Raw genomic sequence first — 21,838 nt, forward strand, 5'->3', positions numbered from 1 at the left:
TCCGTCTTTTTACCCGTCATGCAGCACATAATGCTCATGGAAGTATCGCAAATATTTTAAACATGGCGACGTTTAGTTTAAAAACATCAGAAATGTTTGTGTTTTGTTATTTTTAATTTAATTATTTGTTATGTAACAACAAAAACTTATATTTTAGAGAATCCAAATGTGCATCTTTTATTTTTGAATATATCTGATTGGGGAAAACATTTAAAAATAGCTTTTTTTTCGTCAACTATAGGTAACAATTTTTACTACGTTAAACAAAATAAAGGTGAGTTTATTACGTTAAGCCTATTTGTTTATCTATTGTTTTATTTACGTTTAATTTTCAGCATTATTTTAAACTACTTAAATTGAATTACTTGAGAATTTGTGCCTCATAATGGACTAAATAATTTTACTCATTTTTTTCTTACGAACAAAAAACTTACTACACGAAACTTTATTATTTTGATCAAGTTCTCACATATATGTGTATATATATATATATATATATATATATATATATATATATATATATATATATATATATATATATATATATATATATAAATATGTATATATATACATATATATATATATATATATATATATATATATATATAAATATATACATATATATATATATATATATATATATATATATATATATATATATATATATATATATATATATATATATATATATATATATATATTTACGTTTTTAATTTCTTGTGTCCTCAAAGCACACGTACTTTTTGGCGCTAAGTATATGAGTTGTTCGTTGTTTCTTTTGTGGGGTTTTAAATTACAATAAATGTCTCGGGTTTTATGCTCTGTCATTTAAAGATATTTAGCTTGTAAAACTCAAATTAAAGATTTTATCATTAAACTCTTAAAGATCTACTGATTTTCTAGCGTGTAAATAAAACGCGAAAAGAACTTTTTTTTAGATTATAGGATTTGAAAATTTAAATTTAAAAAAATGGAAGGCTCGCCAATTGTCGTAGATCATACTTTATCAGCTGTTCGACAATTAAACGTTAGTACATACCCTAGCAGTGGCGAACAATCAGTTAAACCTCTTTCTTGTACTATTATAAATAATATAGAACCTAGTGTTTCAATTGTTTTTGATTCTAGCACTTTAAAGGAGACAAAAAAAAACGAACAAATAAATTATTTTTCTGCTAATGCTAGCTTATGTGTGTCTGAAGACAAAAACCCTGACAATTCTTCTGTAACAAATAAATCAAATGCGAGTTTTTCTATTGTTAATTCAAAAAATATTTTTGTAAAAAAAAATGATTTGGATTTACTTAGCTTTTCTAGAAATGAAGGATGTCAAGTAAAATTGTCTCAGAGTGCAAAAGCTTTTAATTTAATCGCTTTTAGTTCTAGTGCAGATTATAATTCAAAAATGTCATCATGTACGAACGTTAATGGTAAACCTCTTACTTTTTCAGCGGTTTCCAACAATAACGTTTCTAAAGTTTCTTTATTATCAAATAAAGCAGATTATTCTTCAAGCTTAAATTTTGTTAAAAATAAAGTATCTACTCCAAATAAGTTTACCGTATCCTCAGCAAATGTTAAAAAAAATATGTCAACTCAACTAACTTCAGAAAGTCTGTGTTTAAATTTACCACCTTTAAAATCTACTGTTGCGGTTGCTCCGAATGTTTTGTCCATTTCTGGAAAATATTCAGAAATAAATCATTGCGATTTTAAATCAAACATTTTAAAAAGCAAAATTTGCGACGGCAAAGGACCTTCAACAGTCTTTTCAGAGCAGAAAAAAATTGTTTATGGTAAACTAAGTGTTATAACTACGCCAAATAGCGAAGGGGGTAATAAAAAGAAACTCATTTTTCTGCCTAATCAATCTTCCGATTCAAATTTTTCTAAACAGTTCTCTCTGAATTTATTTGCAAAACCAATTAACACTCAAACGTCACAATTTGTCTGTAAGACTCCACCAGCTACTCAAAAATTACCGATTGGTATAACTTCAACAACTCCGCAAAATTTAATGATATGCAAGTCATCGCCTGCTCCACTAAAATTACCAATAATGGTTTCAAGTCTTTTAACTAAAAATTTATCCAACCTGAATGTGATTGAAAATAATAAATCTCATCCTAAAGGCGAACATTCCAATAATATAAAGCTATCAGCTAGTCGTGTTTCAAATTCTATAGAGCGTTCAGTTGTTAATGAACCAAAAGACGGAAAAGGAGTCGCTAGTAGTAGCAGTAATTGCGGCATTTTGCAAACTTTTATTTTAAACATGCCAAGGTCTAAATTTGGTTTGAAATTTGGTGTTCACTGTTCTCCACCAACCACAGTTATTACTACTACGTCTTTAAATACTTTCAACGCAAAAAATGAAAAATCTAATATTTACAGTCCAACCGTTTCACACTCAAATAAGAAATCAAACACAATTTTAATAACAAAATGTAAAACTCAAGACACTTTTAAAAATATTAAAAAAACACTGATCATAACAGATCCATTGAAGTTGGATCAAATTTCTAAGGAAAAAAGTTTATTAAAAAAAAAGCAAGATGTTATAAAAGTAAAAGCTGTACCCACCGTACCTAGTGTATCCAGCGTACCCAGTGTATCCAGCGTACCTAGTGTATCCAGTGTATCCAGCATACCGATTTTGAAAAACATATCTTCAATTGAAATAAATGGTGAATATAATTCTATATCTAACCAAAACAGTAATTTATTAGAAGTACAAACATCCCATAATGCAACTACAAGTTCGTCTACCACTTATTTAAAAAATAAAGTTCTTTTTAGAAAAAGAAAAAGTAATGTAGATTTAAAAGATTCTCCGACTTCACTTTCAAAAATTTCACGAACGTTTTTTGCATTAGATAGACTTTATCGGTGCAAATCACAGTGGATAAACGATGGTGAGAAATGTATTGCATACCTGCGCGAGTTACGTGACTTGTTAGTTTTAGAGCGTGTCCGACAACAAAAGTTTTTGGACTCAATGATGCAACTTAATATTGAACGATTAAAAAAAAAAAGCACACAAAAACCCGAGAAAAAAAAACAAACACCAGCAGAAAAACTTATTGATAAGCTATCTCTTAAAATAAAACAAACTCCAGCGGAAAAACTTATTGATAAGCTATCTGTTAAAATAAATGTTTCAGAAACAAGCAAGATTTTAAAGCCAATTGTAAAGATAAAAACGTTTTCTGACATTAAAAAAGAACAGGAAAAAGAAAAGCATCTCAGCAAATTTCATTTGGTTCAAATTGCTGAAAATGAAAAAAAAGATAATGAAGTTGCAGTGACCTTGACAGATTATAGCATAAATTCCCAGTCATATGTGACATGCAAAAGGAAAATATCTGATGACCCAGAAGTATTTACGAAGTTTAAATATTCAAAACTTATCTCAATTATGGACTCCAGTCAAAGTAATGAATATTCTAATGAAATAGTTGCTTCTGAAAACGATGCTAAAATGCTAAACAGTCAAAACGAAGATAGTACTTTGCATGTAACTCAAAATCAGGATTATTTACCTAACGAACATGAGAATTCACCAAAACAGCACATATTTATATCAAAAATCGAGAAAATCGAGAATTTATCTAAAACGAACTTGGATATACCTGAAGAAAAAGAAAATATACCCGGAACACATCCCTATTTATTTAGAGACAACGAAAACGAATTAGAGTACATTGCCTTAAATGAAAACGAAGCATTGCCGAACCTGCACATAGATAGTGCCGTAGACAAATCATTAACAAGCTCTAAATTAGAATTATCTTTGAACATAATTAAAAACGAAAATAAATTTTCTAATTCGAATATTGTTATTATAAGCGATGACTACAAAACAAGTTCAGAAAGTATATCAAAAAACGAAGACAATAAATTAAGTTTGGAAAGTATAAATAAAAATGAAGACAAGAAAATAAATTTGGAAAATATAACTAAAAACGAAGACAATAAAATAAATTTAGAAGATATAACTAAAAACGAAGACAATAAAACAAATTTGGAAAGTATTACAAGTAATAAAGACAATAAAGTAAACTTGGACAGTGTAACAAGAAATGAGGAAAAAAATCAAAAATTGTTGCATACTTTAAAAATAAAATCTCCTCATGAAATACATGAAAAATTAAAACTAGTCAAACAAAAAACTTCTCTGAGAACTCGAAGCTGCAGACCTAACCCTAAGGATCCATTTATATCCAAAGAGTATGGTGCGTTACAGCAAGCAATCGCACTTTCTTTAAAATCTGAGCAAGGTAATGTTACTGAAGCTCAATTTAAAGACTCAACTTCTTTTAAAACAGCATGCAAAAAAGTTGCAAAAAGAAAGCGCTGTCGAGAAGTGGATCAATTAACAGATGCACATTGGAATGAATCTTGGCTAAGAGGTTAAAAATAACACTTAAAAAAATAATTTTTATTATCCCTGTTTTAACTATTATTTCGAATTTTGATCTTTTTTTATATTTATCATACTATACAATTATATTTTAAAGTTTTATATTTTAAAATTATAGTATAATAATTTTTATCTAAATGAATGCATTAACACAGTTAAAAACTTTAAGGCAGTTGTTCTCCGACTTACTCAAATCAACGCTTGGGAAGAGAGGAGCGGTCTTTGCATTGGGCTATGTCTAAGTTTGCTGAAATGGATAATAAAGAATCAACTAAACAATCATCCATCAAACCAGTAAGAAGTATACATATTTTTTGTTGCTTTGTATATCGATTTTTTTAATGTTTTTATTGCAACTTTGTGTATCATGTTTTGATTATAGTCTAAAGATAATCCGATTCCAACGGAAAAAACAAAGAAAACTTTGACGAACGAGAATTCTTTTAAACGTGAAACTTGCGGTATGTAATTAAACTCACACTCTAACTCTCTGGGGTTTAACTTAATACAAATAAATTAAATTCAGGAGGTTTAATTAAATACAAACATCCGAACAGAAAGTGATTTTATTAATATATTGATGAGGCCTTTATGTATATATATATATATATATATATATATATATATATATATATATATATATATATATATATATATATATATATATATATATATATATATATATATATATATATATATATATATATATATATATATTATATATGCAGATGTTAAGGTAAGGAATACAGGTAGGAAATAAAATATATATTTTTTGAATTAAACCTATTATTAAAATATATATATATATATATATATATATATATATATATATATATATATATATATATATATATATATGAAGATGTTAAGGTAAGGAATACAGGTAGGAAATAAAATATATATTTTTTGAATTAAACCTATTATTAAAAAAACTACTAAATAAATAATTAAAATACTTTCTTATAAAAGTAAAAAATTACAATGTTTATATTTAGTTTATATTATTACATTAATTTTGTAGTTATAAGTTATAAATTTCTAACTTAAGTACTGTTATTATTCTGTTTAAATAAAAAATTTAAAACTTTTCTCGTTTGAAGTAAAACATATAAGACACAAGTTCTTTTTCATGAATTACACTTGGGATTAAACTTGAATGAAATTAAAAACGTATAAAATTTTTTTAAAATATATATATATATATATATATATATATATATATATATATATATATATATATATATATATATATATATATATATATATATATATATATATATATATATATATATAGATATATATATATATATATATATATATATATATATATATATATATATATATATATATATATATATATATATATATATATATATATATATATATATATATATATATATATATATATATATATATATATATATATATATATATATATATATATATATATATATATATATATATATATAGTTAGTTGTCTTTGGGAAGAGCGGAAGGAAAAAAGTGATTCTTACGCCCACACATACGTCACTTTTAATTACTTTTGACTTTCGTCCAACATTTGCGTGTTGGACGAAAGTAAAAAAAATTAATTTAATTACAAATAAATCGTTTTTTAAAAAAACCACAAAAACGCAAATTTAATTGACCAGAATGTTTTAAAAACATTCTGAATGTTTTTAACAATATAAACAATGTTTTTATTTTTATTTTTTTTAATAAAATGTTTTTATTTTTGATTTTTTTAATAAAATGTTTTTATTTTTATTTTTTTTTACTGAAAATCATGCGCGGAGTGTTGCTACATCGACTATCTTATAGCCTGACTCGCAAGGGAGTGCTGCTACATCGACTGACAAATAGCCTGACTCGCAAGGGAGTGCTGCTACATCGACTGACAAATAGCCTGACTCGCAAGGGAGTGCTGCTACATCGACTGACAAATAGCCTGACCCGCAAGGGAGTGCTGCTACATCTACTATCTTTTAGCCTGACCCGCAAGGGAATGTTGCTACATCGACTGAGGGTTTGGTTGGGGCAGGCAGTCTATCAATTAATAAAAAAAAATAATTCCGGTCTTGCATTTTAATTTTTACTTTTTGTCAACAAAATATGGAAAAAACTTTCGGACAACAAAAAAAAGAAGAATAATGAATAAAAAGATTGCTGCCCCATCCCAAACCCTCAGTTGATGTAGCAGCACTCCATTGCGAGTCAGGCTATTTGTCAGTCGATGTATGTACTGAAGCCCCCGGCAGCAAGCTATTTCAGTATGACGTCACAATGCTCACTTAAAGCAGCAGTATAAGATATATATATATATATATATATATATATATATATATATATATATATATATATATAATATATATATATATATATATATATATATATATATATATATTTTAGAAAAAGAAAATGAAAGAATTCTTAATGATGACAATCATTCCATATTGAAAACGGTAATTTTGTTTTTAATTAATAATCAACAAGATTTTTTATTTAGCTTAGGGGGGGCATCAATAAAGTACGTACGCAGTAAAACTACTAATTTATGAACCCCTCCCCTTATACGAACCTTTATGCATACGACGACCCCCTCTTCGCACGTTCGCTTTATTTGTTATGAAATTCCCCGACTCATATATTTTTCAAAACATTAAAAACAAAAAAAACTCGTGAAATTCAATTTTTTGTTTAAAAAATGGAAATCAAGTTTTTGGAGAGATCAGGGATTATCTTTTTCCGGATATTTTCGAAATTCCGGATATTTTTTTCAACTTTTAGTTTTTCCGGATATCCAAAACATTTTCAATACATGCAAGTTGAGGTATATATTTTCGTAATATATTTGTTTTTTAAGCTTTTTCACTCATCACTCAGAAAAATTATGAAAAGTTTGAAAAAAACATCAGAAACAACTTAGCTAAAAGCGAAATTAAAAAGAAAATATGGGAAAGCATATTCTGGATATTTTATCCGATCAATCTCCCGGATTTTTAAAATATGACTTGGATGATCTATGGGAAAGATAGAGAACAAGAGATAATAAAACCTTGTACTCGCTATCTTTTACACCACCTTCCTCGTACGCATTCTTAAGTTTTTGGCTAATCTGCTCTCCTCTCATGCTTGCGTACGTTCTTTATGAATGACCCCTTACTTTATTTATATATATATATATATATATATATATATATATATATATATATATATATATATATATATATATATATATATATATATATATATATATATATATATATATATATTGTTAACTATACAGTACATTAAAAAAGTATTACTTTTATATATTATTTTTAATAAATTTAAAAAGTTTTCATATTTATTTTTTTACATTTATTTATTTAGGGTGTTTTAAGGAAAAAGATTTCAAATACTGGGAATAGCGGCGTAATTCCAGGTTTCTTTTTACTTTAAACGATGTAAATGCTGTAGTGATATTACAATGCAATAAGTATAGTGTAGAATTGCAGAACAGTAGGATTGCGGAACAGGCAGAGTAGTAGTTATTGCAGTGTAGTTATGTCAGTACGAGCCACAAAAGAGAAGACACATTTTGACGGGTCCCTAAAAGAATTTTTCTAAAAAAATGTTTAAAAAGGATATGAATTTTTTTTAATGTTAATAATCAGTTAATAATGCGGTAGTGCTGTAGTGGTAAAGCGCTCGCTTCATAAGCGAGAGGTTCCGAATTCAATCCCCACCATGTCCCTGGTAGTACCGCGCTCAACTTGTTTCTCCGCGCAACGGCCTTGTTCGTCAAAGTTCGTGTTTCGGAGTTATAGAGTTAAGAGAGGGTTATAACCACCATTAAGTAGCCTCCTCATCTGTAGTGGTCTTCTCGGCCTTGAGGAAGTGAATAACAAAAAAAAAAAATCGAGTAATTGCCATCATAGTAACCATAATTACTAACATAGTTTTAAAGATTTTATACTAAATAATATTCAGTACCGTCAACTAATGTACGAATCAGCTGAGAAGGCATTTTATTAATTTTTTCCCCATTAATTTAAATTTAAATTAATAACTTTTCATGGGATATCCAATAAATATCAAACATGTAGTTTTCTATTTTATATATCTTGTGATCAGGTCGGTCCACCCCTCTTACATATCCATCTCCCACGCTCTTTTACATTCTGCTGTTTTTAATATTTGATAAATTATGTTTTCTCTTTTATTATTATTTTATGGTTTCTTCTCTTTAATCTCATCAAGGCATGACTAGCTGCTCCAAAATGAAGAAACTGTAAACTTTACATTGTCATAACTTTCGGTTCTAAGAAATAATCCCCCGGAAAAAAATTTCCTCAAAGAAAATTTTTTTTTTCAAATTTAATAGATTGCCTGCCTAAACCACAACACTATATGCTTGTATAATGCATGTATAAAATATTTATTTTATAAACAACTATTTTATTGATATATTGTAATTTTTATGCGCTGTTCGTGGGGATTTTTTTCTCGGGGAATTATTTTGGGGTGGGGGTGGAGGGTTTGCTGCCACCATAACTTTCAAACATTAAAGTATTATTATATAAAAGTTGTAATCTGTCGAGAATAAATAGTAAAAGTATAGTACTCAGTAACTCGCAAATATGATTGAAGAGTTGAGATATTTTAGTTCTCAAGCTCCAATCACTTTTTCAAAGCATCCTCGTTCAATATAACCATACACATACCGATGTCTGACTATTACTTATCTCAAGACTACAAAAAGCTGTCGCCATTTCTGTAAAAATTAGCAATTTATGAGTAAACATTACCAGCTCACATTTAAAACATGTTTAAACTACGTAATTCATAGTTAGTTGTAATTTAGAAATTATGGAATAACTTAAAAATAATGAATCAATGTAAATTTTTGAGAGTTTAAAAAACTAGTTTAAACTAACGAAATTTTAATTACTTTGATCTTTTCATTAATAAAATTTTCTTGTTTACTTTACATTGTGGAAAGTTGTAAAACATTTTATAAAACTTAACACAAACATAAAGGAAGAAGAACAAAAAAAAAAAAAAATTTATAACAGTTTATAAAATGTTTTTGTAATAAATGTACAGCTATAAAATCAGTGGATTGTTGTCTTTTTAAGTGCTATTTATATAATATGTATACAACTTTTCGATGAATAACAAGCCACTACAAAATACAACTTTTCGATGAATAACAAGCCACTACAAAATACAACTTTTCGATGAATAACAAGCCACTACAAAATACAACTTTTCGATGAATAACAAGCCACTACAAAATATTTAGTGAAGCCAAAACATCTGGATAGGATTTATAAGTCATTTGGGTATAATGTTACAAAAAAAAAAACTTTATCGAAATTTAAACATAAAATGTCATCCATGTAGATGACATGTTAAAATTTACCATCTTATGTTAATTGATAAGAATATTTGATAAAATTAGTTTAACAGTATATAAAATATTGGAAAATAGCTTTTAATTGTTTTCAATTTTTCTGATTATTAACAAACGATAATTCACAGTTTAATCAATATGTTGATAATTATAAAAATCTAACTGTATTTCTTACAACTAGGTCAAGTGGAAGCACATGATTTTAAAATAAATCATATGAACAGTTTAAAATACCCACGTGTTCATTTGGAAAAGCATAGAGGTGCTACAAAGTATGCACATGCTCATTTGAAAAAGTATACCAACAATGCAAAGTACACACGCATTCAATCAAAAAATCATGCTAGTAGTGACAAGATCCCGGCTGTTCAAATTAAAGAGTATTCAAATGTAAACATGATTTTATTTCTTTATTTTGTTTGATCAAGGGCGTCATAATAGATGGATTTTGCAACATGCCCGTTTTGCGGGTTTGTTTTAAATTTTTAGCGACGGTGATTACTTAAATCTATGTATATTACAATTTTTTGTAATGTACATAAATTTTTGTAATATGCATACTATGACAAGTTTATTTTGAAATTAAATTACGAAATACCCTCTCAATGATTTTTACTTCATTATTTAGATCATCCAGTAATGCAAAATAACCATTTTTTACAGCAAAATAAAATTTAAAAAATTTTTAAGATCATTCAAAACCGTTGCATTTTTCATCTTTTCAATTTAACTGAAAAATAATTTTGTAAATATTGTAGCTCGTTGTTTTTATACATGTATAGAGGTTTTTTAAGATTGCAAAATATTGCAATAACTAGAGTTTCGAGGTTTTCTTTATTGTTCCCAGACACTAGTCACTCCAAGTTTTTGTGAAGTTTTTGCGAATTTTTTTTGGAGTATAAACATAACCAAGTTTGAAGTTTGCTACATGTTCGAGAGTTATATATCTTAAACACCAAAAAAAGCTGTTGCGATCCCTGATATATACACGGAGATGCTGAGCTATTAAACAAACCGTTGAATGTCCATCTATTAATATGTCCTAAAAAAAAGAAATATAAAAAATTGTTAGCAAACCTTTATTTAATTTTTTTTTTCGTCTTAGATTTCATCAAGAAGAAAAGGTAGATTTATTTATTTAAAAATAAGTTATAGTAGAATTTTAATTATTATTGAGATTACCCATAACGCTCAGAGATTACAGTAAAATTTTATAAGATTTTATTAGGATTAAAATAATAAAAAAACTTGTCAATAGTTTTTCAACTTCTAAGAAAAGGTTATTAGAACTAATAAATTTTGTAAAAAATTGCCTAAAATTAAAGAAATTAAAGAAAGTGCATGCTACTTTTGATATATAAAATAAAACTCTATATAAGTTAAGCTTGTCAATGTCTTCCCATTTTCGTAGGAGAGCGCGGCGCTAAACTAATTAAAAATAAAATTTTTTAATCCTAATATAAGTGTATCTTAAAGAAGGGGTTTATATTATGGCATAGTTTAGGTCACTTTGCTAAAAAATATATGAAAAGGTGGCAACCAAGCATTAAGTGATTTGAGATGTATTCAATGTATGCTTCTATGTAATGTAGTATTTAAAAAAATGGTATGAGTTAACTTTTAATTTTTTGTTTTTGGAAGTAATTATCAAGCGCTTTTAAAAGTTATCCATGTGCTCTGTTTTTTATTCACTTTGATATTTACTATATTCACTCTGTTTCATTTTACCAGTTATTTATCTGGTGAGGTCCTACTAGTACTGCTTGAGCTATCTATTTACGACCAAACAAGCTATATAGATATATATAATAGAAGCCCATTTCTGTTGAACCTAACTTATTGAGTATTGTTTTGAAGCAATTTAGGAAAGTGACTATGACAGTATCATTTCAAATGAGTTCCAGAAGAAATGTTGTCTAATTACGGTTTCGAATCTATGCTTTAATAGTGGAAGTGAGTGACCTAATTTTTTTATATGCGGCTAATTTAAAGTGTTTTCTTACACGATATTGAAGACAACCCATGTAACATCTTGTATACTTCTGTTCAATCAGAACTGTTCTTTCTTTTTTTAAGTGTCCGAAACCTAGTTTTGATATTCTGTTAGTATGTGATAGAGTTTTCACTTTCATTTTTATTTTAGTAAACCAAAATACAATTTTTTAAATTAGATTTTAAATTTAACATAAAAAAATGGCAATCGTACGGTTTATCACTCCAAATATTTTGTTTACATTAGCATAAGCTCTCACTCACTAATTCAATGTTTTCAAAACTTCAAGATTCATTTCACTTTGAATACATTGATACTTTTCTTTTACACGGCCTATTTGGTCGCATATTTTGTAAAGAAGAAGCCAGTTTTTTTACGGCTTATTTTTGTAATATATTTGAAATAGTATTTTTTGCATTAAAATAACGTGGTTGTAACAATTATCTTAAAGTTTGCTTTATGTTTACATATTCATGTAATATTTCTAATTTTATTCTGATTACTTCATTAAATTCTGTCAGTCTATTATGTAACAATATAATAATATTAAAGTTATTATTATAAGTAACTACAGTTACTTATAATAATAACTTTAATATTATTATATTGTTACTTACTACTTATTGTATAATCAGACTACTTTTTTATATGTTATTTGAGTTAATTCCAAAATTAAAAAAAAAAAATTTGTATGATTTCTAATTTGTGTTGAATTGCATATTGTAATGAGTTGTTGCAGATTGTAAATCAGGTTACTCTAATGGTCCAAAAAAGTCAACATATTTTTAGACCTGTTATGTTTTGGTAAGGGAGATTTTGTTGTTATACTTTTGACCTTCTTTTTTAATTTTTCTTCTTTATTTCTTTTAATAAAAGAAATTTTAGTGTCATCAATTTACTTTTTTAATATAAAAAACATGTTTCATAATAATATCAAATAGCGTGTAACTGTATGTGTTATCGAGCAAGATCTCCATTATAATATTTATACACTAATTTATATTAAATTATGTCACACTTCATCACAATTGTATAATGTATTCTTAGGACAAGTTGTCTTTTTCTAGCCTACTAAAAAAAATTTAAAGTGGTGATTTAAATGCATTAAAAGCTATAACAGTTTCACTACAAAAAAAATGTGTAAAACCAGTCCAATTTCAGTGGTAAATGTATTGCTTAAGATTCAAAATGTAATATTTATAAAGTTAATGTTGTTTTTGATTATAGGGCTTCAAAAAGCTATTCCTTATATAGTGAGATAGACACTTGAAGTTTGCATTACAGGTTCATAATTAAAAAAGAAATTAATGAGTGTATTACCTTATTACACCAATTTGGTTTTGCATTGCATAAAATTTATGGAAAAGATTAGTTGTTTAATGTGAACTTGAAAAAAAGTATGAGAAATTAATTCATCTTGGAAATAACGTACAAGATTTTAACTTTGCTTTGGCAATACTTGACAAAACATACAGCTGCAATATTAAGTAAATTTTCTTAAAAAAAAAAAAAAGGTGATGCTGCACAATTTTTACCTTTGTTTTATAAGTTATTTATCGCACTTAATTTATAGCGGAAGTTCAATACATCCTAGTCTGGCAACTACTGTAAAAACAGATTACATTAACCAAACAAACTTCTCATCCTCTTATCACAACATGCGCAAGTGCATCTCTTATTAACGATTTACTTAAAGAGGGCATTTATTCTTACTTCCAGGTTACAAAGTGATCCTTTATGATCCTTTAGTTTAGGCATATGAGCCCTACGGGCATTTGTTTTTAAAAGTTACGTTCTAAATGTCTTTTAAACGTTTTTTACGTTTTACGTTTTTGAAACGTTATTTACGTAAGAATATTTAGAAGACGTTTAAAAGACATTTAAAATATATTTAGAACGTAACTTTTAAAGACAAATGCCCGTCGGGAGCGGTTATAGATTTTCTTGTGAGTTTTAGAAGTTTGAAGTTTGCTAAGGAAAGATATTAATTGAATAAAATATTTATCAAACATATAGAAACGCTATATAAAATATTATGCGAGCTTATTATACTAGTGTGTGTGTGTATATATATATATATATATATATATATATATATATATATATATATATATATATATATATATATATATATATATATATATATATATATATATATATATATATATATATACACATACATATAAATTAAATATTATGCTACTATAAATATATATGGGCATATTATGCTACTTTATAAAATATTATGCAAGACATAATACACAGCGTAAGCTGTGTATTGAAGCAGTACCGGCCTTAGTCTTCTTGCCCCCCTCTTGCAAAATTTTTCTGGCTGCCCCTGACATATAAAGCCGATGCTGCATAGAAGTTATTATTACCGTAACAAATAAAGTTGCTTGAAAAAAGATATATATGTGAAACTTTTGTTCAAAAAGTTGTTTTAAATAGCCAAGATAAACTTAATAATGAGTACCTAGAAAAATTATCCAGAGAGATGTACTTACATGCCCAACTCAAACTCATTCTGATTTTATTTGACGTCTTTTTATTATTCTAGATATTTTTTCTTCTATTCTAATCAAAAATTGAAATTATTCTTTTTTTATAAAAATTATCGCGAAACAAATTTTCAAAATTTATTATAGCACTGCTGATTTTACTAGTGAAAATTACCAAGAATGGTGAATCAAATACAAATTTCATATTTATTATTTTAGTTATTATTGCTTATAAAATACTATTTATTTCTTAATGCAAAAAAAAAAAAATTACAATCCTGTTTCATTTCTACTGAAGTAGGTAGTCTTTCCAATATGTAAGGTTATTTTTAGTAGCATGTTGATATATAGCTATCAAAAAGTCTATTTCAAATATGCAACATACCAGGTATATGCAAGTACATACATGCCGCGTAATTACTAGAAGCCATGCGCTAATCAATTAAAGTCATTGCATCTGTTCGTACTTATAGATATAGTAGGTGATCTATTTGTCTTTATAATAAAGCAAATACTTTTCTTTTACGGCCCCTTCAAAATTCTTACTAAAGTTTTATAACACAACACCTATGTTGTGTTTGGCATTTCCGAGGTTTAATATTTGGGGTTAAAGGCTCACCTGGTTAGAGCATCAAACAAAATGTTAATACCTGGGCTGTTGAGCGGTACGAGTTCAAATCCGGCCATCGCCAACTCAGCGCTTGAGTAGTACTTCGGTACTCAAAAATGTTGGTCAAGAACAGATGCTGCTTTGGATTAGTCTTAATGACTATTTCATGCTATTGCTATGCTAAGCCAATAATATCTTCTGATATTTGTGGCTATCGCTATGCTAAGCCAATAATATCTTCAGATATAAGAGCATTGTGTAGAAATATATATAGCATGAATTTCAATAAAAATAAAATAAAACACAGAATAAATAAAAATTTCAATTAAAGCCACTTTATGAGGTATAAATTGCACGATTTGACACAAACTTTCGAAAGAATTATTTTCTGACGCATTTACGGTGCACAGTTACATCCATGAAAAAGAAAATCACCTTTGGTGGTAGTTAAGATATTTGCTCATAGCATCTTTATATTTTTTCATATTTTCATTGTTTATTTCATCTTATTGTTCTCCTTTTTATACGCGCATTTTTTGTTGTTATTTTGAATTCTTCAAGTTATGAGTTGTTATCAATTATATTATCAAGTTTTTTTTTTTGTTATTATGAATCATTTTCTGAATCAATTTTTATCCTAGCTGTTTTTATTTTAAAAATTTTAATTTGCTACATATTTTTGAGTTATTCATTATAGATGAATATTTTGTTAAGTATGATTTGTAAATATTTTTTTCTCATAGTCTTTGTTCCAACTGCACTTATGTTCGTTTTTATTACTTTTTTATTATTTATTCTTTTTATCAGAATGTTTTCCATAAATATTTCACATTTCTCTGCCCGGTGGGAAATGAGCTGGTGACTAGCTAGCTTTATAGCGATTTTCAAGCGATTTTTTTTTTCTTATTTTATTTTCTACTTATGTCTTTAACATCTTTGAAAATTCGATTTTTAGTGTTGAGTTTATTATAATTATGAGAGTAATTGATTGCGATTTGTAGCAATGTGTCGCTAGCTACAAAATATCTACAAATCTATAGCTAGTTGATAGCTACATACAAAAATTTTTTAGACAGCGACTTTATTATGATATGACGCTAGCTTATAATAGCCAGTGGGTCTTTAGCTTACTAAGCTAGATCTCCTCGTAGCCAAATCGCTGTCTTTACAAATATCGATAGCTTTTCGCTAATTCAAAAAAGCTAGCAATCCTCGTGGCCAAATCGCTGTTTTTATCGTTACGATTATAGATAGCTATTCGCTAGCCGATTTCCCACCGGCTGTGTCACTTACATGTGACTTTTCTGTGCCATATATTACAAAAAGAAAAAGTTTTAAAACTTTTTTTGACTAATTTTATTACACTATTTATTTTATTACAAGTTATTATTTTAGTTACATTTTTTGACTTTTTTCAACATTTTAATTTTATTTCACTAAATGACAATTTTGCAAGAAAATAATGAACAGAATATGAACAACAAAAATATAGAATCAGCTACTATACTATAATGTAGCATAAACAATTTAATAATTCATTGCTTATCAAGCGAAATAATGTCGTTTCTAGGATATTACACCAGTTCACCTTGATGAGAGCCTTATGCTATTTAATTTTTTTTTTTTTTTCGTAAAGTACTTTAAATATCCTTTTTCAAGAGAAAAACTAGACTAATTTATTTAAGTTCAATTATTCCTTTTTGTCATTAAAGGCCACTCTTAAAATCATGAATTACTTTTCTAGTACCGTAATACATCGTATCTCTATGTTTTTCATATAAAATAAAACTTTATTTTTAAAACTTATTGCTTGTAAATTGCGAACACCAGTCATCAAAGAGTTATCTAAATTAAATTAGTTAATATTATTAATGATTCTACGCCAGTTGGAAAACAATTTTAATTTTTCAAACGATTGAAGGACAATTTATTGTCGTTAATTTGTCGGATTACTTCTTAATGGAAATAATTTAAACGAACTGCCGATTTTAAAAGTTTAAAAGTTTTATTTTTTTACAATGAAAATCTAAAAACTCACCTATTTCAAAAAATCCCGACTAAATTTATTCCTGCGTTATCGTTGAAGGGAAAATTACCACCTCAAATTCCTAGTAAAACTGCCCCTAAACAGTCTACCATCTTTTTTAAAAAACCTCAAATTAAGCTTTTTTGTGTGTGTGTTAATTATTTCGTTTATTGAAAATTACCTCATGTTAAATTGACATTAACATTTCACTTGATATTCACGCAGGTTTAAGAAAAAACACTAATGATTTAAAGGTTTTAGTAGTAAGTTATTGTTTTTTCGATTATTTTTAATCATAAATTCTAATATTTATAATAATTGAAAAGTGATTACACTTAAAGTTTTGGTTTCACGCGATTTAAATAAATTATTTCAATATTTTAAGGAAAAACAAAACGTCGCATTTCTGACTACTCATAATTCAACAGGTAAATTTTTCTAGTTCTTGTTTTATAAACTGCAAATATAAAAATCATTTACGGCAAATTTTATAATGGTTAACCATAATTGTTATCTGCAAATTTTACAATCGTTAATGACAAGTTTATAATTAGGTTCTGTTAATAATTAGCAAGTTTATAGTTAGCTTTTCTATAAAAATTTCTGATATTGTTATAGAAAAAAAAATATTGTGCAATGTGAACCGTAGTACTGGAGAAACTATTCTTCATAAAGCTGCAAGATTAGGCTACTGTGATGTTGTTGAAGAAAGTATCAGAAGTGGTGTAGACGTAAATGTAAAAGATTATGCTGGTTGGTCGCCATTGCACGAAGCTTGTGCTTACAGTCAAGTTGGTGTATCTGAGATTTTATTAAAATATGGTGCTGATAGTAATAGCTCATCTAAAAACGGAATGAGGTTGGTAATGGCTTTAATAATTTGTTTTCAAAGTTAAAGTTTAAATTTAACTTTAAAAACTTGTTGTAGACCAATATATGATGCATTAGAGAGACAAGACTTTCCTATGATTCGTTTGCTACTATCGTACGGAGCTGACATCTCCCTTCTTAAGTCTGCGAATTGTAAAAGTGATGTGCTGAAATACCTGACAGGTATATATAACATAAATTTGTTTGATAAAAGAGTATTTGAATAAATATTTTTAACTACGTCATTCAAATAATTTTTACTTGTATTCATCTCTCTTATTTTTAGGGTTTTGAATTTGAATTTAAAATAACCTTAGGTTTTAATTTCAAAAATACCATTTTACATCTTGTTGGAAATAATTTAAAATAAATTTTTTCATAAACTAATATAATAGTTATATAATAAATTAATATAATTAATAATACATATTTAAAACAATTTTAGGATGCACCAATTTTAACCTAAAAAATAGAAACTGAAATGTGTAGTTATTAAATTTTTTTGATTTTAGCGCATCAAATTGATCAAGAAAAAAACTTCAATTCAACCATGAAAGAGAATGACGAGGTTTTGTTTATACATATTTACATACATATATTAAATACCCGCTTCCGGTAAATTTTCTCACTCCTTAATAAAATATCAATGAATTAAACTGTAGCAATCTTAAAAATACAATTTTTCGCGTTTTTGACTAAAATATAGGTTTGTGCATTTGTGTATTATGCAAAAGGTTGGAGCAAATTCATATATAGTAACTATCATATTAGGCACATGCTTCAAAATTTAATTTTGATGTGAAATTACTTTAATTATGTAAGGTAACTTACGAACGCAAACTAAGCTTCAGTTTTGTGTGTTAAAGAGGAGTCGATTAGAAATTAACAAAATAACTGGTTTACATCCATCCTGATGATGCTAAAGCACTTAAAAAATTTTTTTTTTTTAAACTTTCAGTATTTTTATTTTCAATCTCTTGGCGTTCGAAATAACAGCTACGTAAAATTTAAACTCTTCACCCCTCGTAAGACGTGCTATAAAACTTTATATCATCTAACTTTTAAACGAAAGAAAAGCCAATAAAATTTAATACTTCCGATTAAATGCAATTGTATTTAGTTATAAAATAAAGATTTTTATTAAGTCAAAATGTAACAATATTATCAGTACTGCTGTGGGGTAAAGATTTATTTTAAATGCCTAAACTATTTAATTTTGAAATTTAAAGTTGATTAATATATAGGTATTTATTTTTTAGGGATCATGGAAATTTGCAGGAACGTGTTCATTTTTAGGTGTCGTGAGGTTATTTTTCTTTATCAAAATAATTAGTGCTTTTTAAAAAATATATATATATCTATACACACACACACACACACACACACATATATATATATATATATATATATATATATATATATATATATATATATATATATATATATACATATGTATATATATATATATATATATATATACATATGTATATATATATATATATGTATATATATATATATATATACATTTTTATATATATACATATATAAGATATACATATATATATGTATAAAATATACATATATATATAAGATATATATATATATATTTATATATATATAAGGTATACATATATATATATAAGATATACATATATATATATACATATATAAGATATACATATATATATATATATGTATAAAATATACATATATATATATAAGATATATATATAAGGTATACATATATATATATAAGATATACATATATATATATATATATTTATATATATATATATATAACATATATATATGTAAGGTATGCATATATATATAAGATATACATATATATATAAGATATATATGTATGTGTATTATATATATATATATATATATATATATATATATATATATATATATATATATATATATATATATATATATATATAACGCTTTTTCAGATAACAACGAATGTGTCGGAATATTTGAAGATATACCTATTGAAGAAAATTTAGCAAACATTGATTTTGAGATTTCTTCTCGTCCAATGCCTTTTTCCTTTTATCTCCCTTATCGAAATGAAAGCGGTGATATATTAGGGTAAATGGTTTTCGTTCGTGTCTTTTTTACTGAATAATATTTCAGTTGGGTATACGTATATTTATATTTTATTTTAGATATCGCAACTACTTTATTCTTTCAGAATTTTTAAATGATGCAAATTTAACTAAGAGTGCATTTTTGAAACACAGTTCTAAAGACGTAATCAAAATGACAATAACTGAGTTGGCTGATTTAACAAAAAAATATTCTGTATCCAAACCAACAGATGATCTGTCTTGCGACAAAAATGGTTTTGTTGAACTAGTTTACATTAGCCCTAATAAGCTTCAAAAAATTTTGAAGTCAAAAACTGTGAAAATTCCTGCCATGATACTCTAACTCAAAAAAGTTTATTCTTTTATCAAGCTTTTTTAATCTTTTAGTTTTTTCGTGATCACTTTAGTTGTGTTATATCTTTTCATTTAAAAATTCTGATCACTTCAATCAATAAAACATTAAGGTAAATTAAAATATTGATTTGTTTTGTTTTTTATTAAAAAAAATTTTGGTAAATTAACGATCGATAAAAAACCATTATAAAATTTTAAAACAATGATGTTTTAAATTATTCATTGATTGCTTGAAGATTAATAGAGATAGCAAACCCTTTTTAAAATCCTGAACGGAATTGAATTTTTTTTCGTAATGTGAAAGGCAAAGTTGTTAAAAGAAGTAATCTTCCGAGCTTTCACCAAAAAATATGTTAATTTCAAAATACTGTTCAAACAGCACAAACATAAGTATGTCAGATCTATCAAAAAATCCTGAACTTTCTCAAGAATTAAACGCAAACCATTTATTCTTCAGAAGAAAAAAATTTAATTTATATTTAAATTTTTGTTTTTGATGGTGTAGAATTCTACTCTTAACTGGCTCTTAACTAATTTTATCTTTTATCGGGTAAGTAGAAAATCTTGGCGTCGAACAAAAGGCGCTTGTTTACAGCTAACCAAACATTTGACTGATTAGCTTCTTCATTTTATTGTACAAATAGTTTTTTCTTTTAGTCTTACGGATTAAAACGAACTTATCATATTTGCAGTTGAGAGCCAACTTGCCATAGTTTCATTTTTGAATTTTATGAATTATGTATAAATATATGAATTATATTTTTTTGTTATCATATATATGAATTGTATATAGCTTTAGTTTATTTTGTAAACTGATTATTAAAAAGTGAAGGGACGCGGAATAAAATTTTTATTTTATAAATTTTTATAAGTCTTTTTCAAGACAAGTCGGCTCTCAGCTAGAAATAGATGCTTTTAAAACCAATAGTTCGTAATCATTTATATTGGATTGTAGTAATTAAAATAACGACGCCAAAATAAATATACGATCAATATACTCTTTACTTTAATATAACTTTAATGTTTATAATTTTTATTATATACTTTTGTCGTTATGTTTTTAAGACTTAAAACAGCTGATGAACGCTAATTTGCGTGTGTGCTAATAACACTGCCCAACAGTGATTTTGTATCGGAACCAAAATTAGTTATTTCTTATACATTTCCATCTGCTGAATTCGAAAATGTCATTAAAAATGACATATTAGCTCTAGTTTAAGAAATAAAAGCAAAAATTTTCTCTCAAGGCAAGGGTTGAATTAAGTGATCGCGAAATGAAAAATCGCGATCACTTAATTCAACCCTTCGCGAAATGAAAAATTTTCCAGTTACTACTCCACCACAAAGTTGTGAGTTAGAAGCAGAAAATGAAGTAGAAATAGAAGAAAACAAGCCTTCCACATCAAATGATCCTGATTTTGTGTTAACAGATGTTGTGCCACACAGATTGAGTCAAGCAGAATTAAGTGATCTTGTTCGAGATCTGGACTTGTCACAGGAAAAGGCAGAACTTCTAGGGTCAAGACTACAGAAAACGGCAGCAGAATCTGCTTTCTTTTTTTGAGAAAAA

The 21,838-nt window shown here is 26.6% G+C and overlaps 1 protein-coding gene across 2 annotated transcripts; it reads left to right on the forward strand.

Annotated features, from left to right (window-relative positions):
• The first annotated feature begins 789 nt into the window (after positions 1–789).
• On the forward strand, positions 790–20,389 carry LOC100209849 (uncharacterized). Of its 2 annotated transcripts, none has more exons than XR_010635851.1 (15): positions 790–4,412; positions 4,593–4,717; positions 4,806–4,884; positions 6,833–6,885; positions 7,796–7,847; positions 10,003–10,211; positions 10,927–10,945; positions 17,174–17,211; positions 17,334–17,376; positions 17,567–17,807; positions 17,877–18,001; positions 18,331–18,386; positions 19,078–19,124; positions 19,777–19,915; positions 19,993–20,389. XR_010635851.1 is itself a non-coding variant. In XM_065788205.1 (15 exons), the coding sequence occupies exons 1-15, from the start codon at positions 971–973 to the stop codon at positions 20,255–20,257; spliced, it is 4,923 nt and encodes a 1,640-aa protein (XP_065644277.1). In that variant the 5' UTR covers positions 790–970; the 3' UTR covers positions 20,258–20,389. The 2 variants fall into 2 exon arrangements, 1 of the variants encoding a protein (XP_065644277.1); XM_065788205.1 differs by having other exon boundaries at positions 19,078–19,114.
• The last annotated feature ends 1,449 nt before the right edge of the window (positions 20,390–21,838 follow it).

This window comes from Hydra vulgaris, chromosome 01, assembly GCF_038396675.1.
Source record: "Hydra vulgaris chromosome 01, alternate assembly HydraT2T_AEP".
Lineage (NCBI taxonomy): Eukaryota > Metazoa > Cnidaria > Hydrozoa > Anthoathecata > Hydridae > Hydra > Hydra vulgaris.

Coding starts and splice junctions, on each gene's coding strand:
- LOC100209849 (XM_065788205.1), top strand. CDS start 971: ATGGAAGGCTCGCCAATTGTCGTAGATCATACTTTATCAGCTGTTCGA. Junction 17,808..17,876: donor TCATCTAAAAACGGAATGAG/GTTGGTAATGGC, acceptor AACTTGTTGTAG/ACCAATATATGATGCATTAG. Junction 19,115..19,776: donor AGGAACGTGTTCATTTTTAG/GTGTCGTGAGGT, acceptor ACGCTTTTTCAG/ATAACAACGAATGTGTCGGA.